The following is a 4,935-nucleotide window of genomic DNA, read 5'->3' on the forward strand; positions in this document are numbered from 1 at the left end:
GAAACAGAACAGAAGTGTACAAGAGAGATGCAAGGTGCCTCCAGCACCCTAGCCATCACCTGTGTTGCCCGTATTTAGGGTAGGTCTACAGTGCTGCTAGCCGCCTAGCACGCCAAGTTGTATTGCAATTCTTCGGTGTGTTTGTGATTTTGGAGATAGAGCAGCTGGGTTTTATACCAAAAACCAATCAACAAGGTGACTTTCAAAGGGGCGGCGGCTGAGTCAACGGGGAAGTCGACTGGCACGACAGCCTGCGAAAGATGCTGTTAATAAAAGCCGGCTGCTGCACAGACTCTGAAGAGCAATGAGGCTGACTTGTCACTTGCTTTTTATCCAAGGCAGTCGTCTCATGCGAATGATGCTCTGGCCAAAAGGACAACACCAAGTTGGAGCACTCTGCGTGAGGGAGAATGGACGAGTGCTATTGCAAAGACTGGCGACGGACTATTGCAGACGTATAGCTTCCAGAAAAAGAGCAGAGGGGACGATGATGTCCGTGGTCACGATGTTCGGCCACCATGCGAGGGGAGCAGGGAAATCTCGGAGGGTTCTTGAACTCTGATCATTCTGTACAGAACCGCGCCCGGGTTCCCGAGCCATTTCGGTGTTTGGGAGAAACGGAATCTTTCCGCCAGGGACCAGCTTTATAGATGGCTTGTCGTGTATCGCCGTCGACAACAAGAGTGGACGGACGGCACGTCAAGATGAGTAGTTGGCTTTTCCAAACTTCGAAAGGGCTTCGGGCGGGTACGACATCAGGGCGGATAGTACATGCCGACTCCCAACTCGTGCCGATGGCAGGATACTTGTTGGGAGAGCCCAGTCACCGTGAGTTGACAACCACCATAAATACATCGTGTATGGCCAGGTAAACGTCCTAGAACAAATCAGACCCACACATCCGAGGACTCTTTTGTTGTCAAGCGAGGGCCATAGCCAGCATCTATCTCGTTGGCTGTCGAGGTCCTCTGCCTGGTCCACACGAGATGTGGCAAACCGGGACCACAACGTCAGTTGGAGTCACAGGCAAGTCGTTAAGGCACGAATAAGATGGAAGAGACCGGGACAGGAGACGAAGACCGCCGAGATGGACTCTTCCGAGCCTTCGAGAGCCGCACATTTTGAGAAGGAGGACTAGACCTAAGGTAGGCTATCTGCTTGTTCTCGCCGTAAACGCCAGCAGCATCCCGAGGCATTTTCTGTTTCTACAACTCACAATTACTGCCGACATGTGTTCAGTGAATATATACCGCGGACAGAGGGCTGAATTCTAGCAGATGGTGCCTCACGATGGACCTCCGGATCTCCTGCACGTACAAGGCAGCGGAGAACTAGGCAAATTACGGTGCGCGAGGGCGTCTTGTTACTAGCGGTCGTGACCTTAAAATGTCAGATTAGATGCGACTTCGTTCTGCCGCCAATGCTCCAGGAGCCTCATCATGCTTTTCTCGAAAGGGGAATGGGGAAGGTTCGCGTGAACAACATTCTTTTGCGTTTTCGGTGAAGATATTGGTAGTCTTCGAGAAGTGATGAGAAGTTCACGTTGGTTGGGAGGGGATGGGAATACGCTACAAGCCCATAGAGGCAAGAGACGCCAGACGAGGACGACAGCTGGCGTCAAACTTCGCCACCCAGTGATTGGTATCAAATGTCGGATCGGACAGTTTGTACCTCCTGAGTTCTAAAAGGGGGTACTTTGGGGTAGAGTACAAGGCAGAGTTGGAGGATTTGGCCTGGTTAGTCAATGTAAAAAGCACAATATCTGTTGAGTTCGGAGAGTGATAGGGGGGACGGCATCTGAGTCCCTGCAGCTCCCTCCCCTCCGCTGCCTCAGGCAGCGCAACAACGGCGCCCACGATCAGTCGCCAAGGGAATGGCAGTCTGTCAACGGGAGACTCTCTTTGATACGGCCCTAACAGACTTGCTCCAGCAGAGGCCCCGATCTCTAACAGCGTTGCATCAGGTTAAAGATCTGACTCTGTTAGGTAGGCGACCCCCTTGACTACACGCAATGTATGCCGTACTTCTGGGGGGACAGCATTCAGCGCAAGGTTTCCCGAGACAGGACAACACACCCGCTATGGTGCTGCAAAGTTTGCCGGAGGCAACATTTGTTTGGCATTTCTTTTGGCCAGCTGGAGGTTTCTCCACAAGCATAGCCGTATCCCATGGTTCATCGGGATTTCGGAGGAACACCGACCTCAGCCACGATGAGATTTCGGCTGAGAATGGCCCGTCACCCTTGCAGAAGGCGACGAGATATCCTGACCCGGGATCAACAGACCGCAGCCACTCAAGAGCAACCTGCTCGTATTGTACAAGCTTGTTGTCTTCTGTTGAGCAGGATCGAGCGGCATCGAAAAGTGCCAACCACTGAGGATCCAAGTTGTGGGCGTTGGAGCCGAAAGATCGTGTGACGGAGGCTTGGTGTTGTCGCAAGGCATGCGCTCGAGAGTGTCCTAAATCTCGATGCCTATGTCAGAATGTCTATGAACACATACTACATCCGCAGCCAGTCTCGACAGAGCATGCTGAATGGCCCGGACCTTGGGAGCGTTTGGCGGCGATTGGCAGCTGGCCAAGGCACATGATGACATTTATGTTGCCGAAGTCGATCTGTTGATCGAATTGCTGTCTCGCTTCATCGATGACAACAAATGCCATTGTGACTGGAGGAGCCGCACGTGGCAAGCGCCCGAGGCGACGTCAGACGTGACGCCGCCAAATTGCCGGCCCGGCAGCAAGTCCAGCTCTGGTTATCCCTAGCTCGCAATCAGGAATTCGACAAGTGCCCGCGCTTTGTACTCGAAAGCGCACCACTGAGAGATCGATTTTGGATTACCGGTCTTACCCGGCCGATCAACATGGCTGGAACGCGATCGATATGCAAGCGGGTCGCTGTGAGGTGTCGGGAGCATCAGGCGATTTGTATGCGACCGAACAACGAAGGGCTCGCCTAATGACGTGAGGAAAAAGAAATTATTGGCGAACCCTCTCAATGGGGGGCGTTGCATGCCAGGCACACGTTCTTGCTTGCAGCGGCGTTGGATCTAAGACCTGCAGCAGAAAAGTGTTCTAGTGGGGCCACCACGAGGATGGGAAAATTGTCGACTACGGGAGATGAACATTCGCGTGACGTACGTAGAGTGAACGTGTTTGGGGGCGAGAGTAGAAGCGAGGAAAAACAAAGTGCGGTTGAATGGTCAAACATTGATGTTTCTGGCGTCGGTCTAGAATCCCGATCCGGACGACGACAAATGTGGGACGGGAAGTCCGGGCCCGGTGGTGAGGACGGGTGTGACCGGTTTTGGGCGGGCCTAGAATGCCGGGGCGGAATGAGACGTGAACCAGCTCCTGCGGCCGGGCGGGTTATACCGGTCGGCAGCACCCGATGGTGAGACTATTCTGAGGACACTTGGATCGACGACGAGGGCTGATGGCTATTCTGTAAACGATATACGATGCAAGAAGCTCGTTTTGGAAGACCCTGCAGCGCATTGGTGAGTAAGACTGGTCTCGTCTGTGCACAAAACCAGGAGAAGAACGGGCGCCGATATCGATCTCGCAGCCGTGAGCCACGCATCGCGGGCAGGCAGTGTCAAAGTTGCTGTCGCATACAAACTTCTGGAATAAGAAACAATAACCACGTTGACGATGGTGAAACCCGTGACGGCGGCGCACCAGCGGGAGTTCGCAGGATGGGGCGCGGCGGGGCGCCGTTTTGCTCATGAGCCAAGAACCAAGCCAGCTCACGTTGTGGTGGTTCTGTAGCATTGGTACCGAAGTGATTGCCGGTTCAGGATCCAGGATCCAGGGTTTGGAGCAAAGGTTGGGTGCACGGCAGACCAAACCAGCGGAACGGAGCATGGCACAGCGTGGCAGACGCAGGCGGGTAGGCTGGCTGTCGATGAAGCCGTCTGAGCATCGAGCATGGTGCATGATGATCGAGCTCGGACATGGTTGTCATCGGCGGGTTCGGCTAATCCGGTGTGATGCTCGCCGCCCGGACCGGCGGTAAGTGGGCATGCTTACGAGAGTTGATCATAATTATGGCGCCGCTGGCTGGGGACGACAGCGCCAGCGAGCGAGGGATTTCTGGAGCTGTGATGCTGGCAGGTCGAGCTGTGAATGCAGATCGAAGTGGTGTAAGAGACTGCAGTGGCCAGGGGTTCGACGTCTAGCGGCGACCGTGTATGCCTCGGGTAAGGTAAGGTAATTGAAGGTAATCCAAAATAAGGTAAGGCAGTTGCACAACCTTGCCAGCAATTGGTGTGAGGGGACTTTGCAGAGAGAGACGAGAGACGCGGGACAGCTAGTGACCCAGACCTGATGCTGGACAAGTCTCCGGAGCAGTCCTGGAATGACTCCTGGCGCACATTAGATCCAGCAACTCGGATCCAAAGCTTCAAGAGCGCCCGCAGACGCACGCCCGATTCCGGGAAAAGAAGGCTCGACAGGTATCGAATATCGGCAGTGAATGCAGGGCGAATTCAGGTATGCTGCAGCCAGCAACCTAATGTATTTAGCCCGGTTGTGCCAGCGGAAAGACTGGAGCTAAAACCCTAGGCCAGCTGGAAAGTTGTCTGGTGCTGGCGAATGGCATTTCACCATTGAGCTGATGAAGGATGCAGAAGCAGCTGTAGGGTGCCAAGCTGTGTTCAGCTGTGCTTTCTTCTCCGGCGGCCCGTTTCGATTTCAGAGTCTCCCCGCTCGTCTCGTTCAACCAATGCAGCTGAAAAAAAAGAAGAAGCAGGCGGGAAAGATGTAGAAAGCTTCTCAATTCTGGCGGTGATTGGCGCTGACACGATGGGCGGCGTAGAGGCTGACTCGACGGCATTCCTTGTGCAGAGGGATAAGAGACTTCGGCAGAGGTTAGGTAGGCATGAGGGAATAGGTCGTCTGACTGCGCCGAAGATGTCTGCTGTCACCAGGCAT

General features: G+C 54.3%; 1 protein-coding gene across 1 annotated transcript; it reads right to left on the bottom strand.

The window, feature by feature from the left end:
• Window positions 1-1,964: 1,964 nt before the first annotated feature.
• Window positions 1,965-2,664, bottom strand: CGGC5_v011043 (uncharacterized protein; the record flags this gene model as incomplete). The annotated part of the gene is made up of 3 exons (XM_066152469.1): window positions 1,965-1,972; window positions 2,025-2,459; window positions 2,547-2,664. 3 exons carry the CDS (start codon window positions 2,662-2,664, stop codon window positions 1,965-1,967), a joined length of 561 nt encoding a protein of 186 aa, XP_066008131.1.
• Window positions 2,665-4,935: the final 2,271 nt, after the last annotated feature.

This window comes from Colletotrichum fructicola, assembly GCF_000319635.2.
Source record: "Colletotrichum fructicola Nara gc5 chromosome Unknown KSG_Nara_v1_contig06, whole genome shotgun sequence".
NCBI lineage: Eukaryota > Fungi > Ascomycota > Sordariomycetes > Glomerellales > Glomerellaceae > Colletotrichum > Colletotrichum fructicola.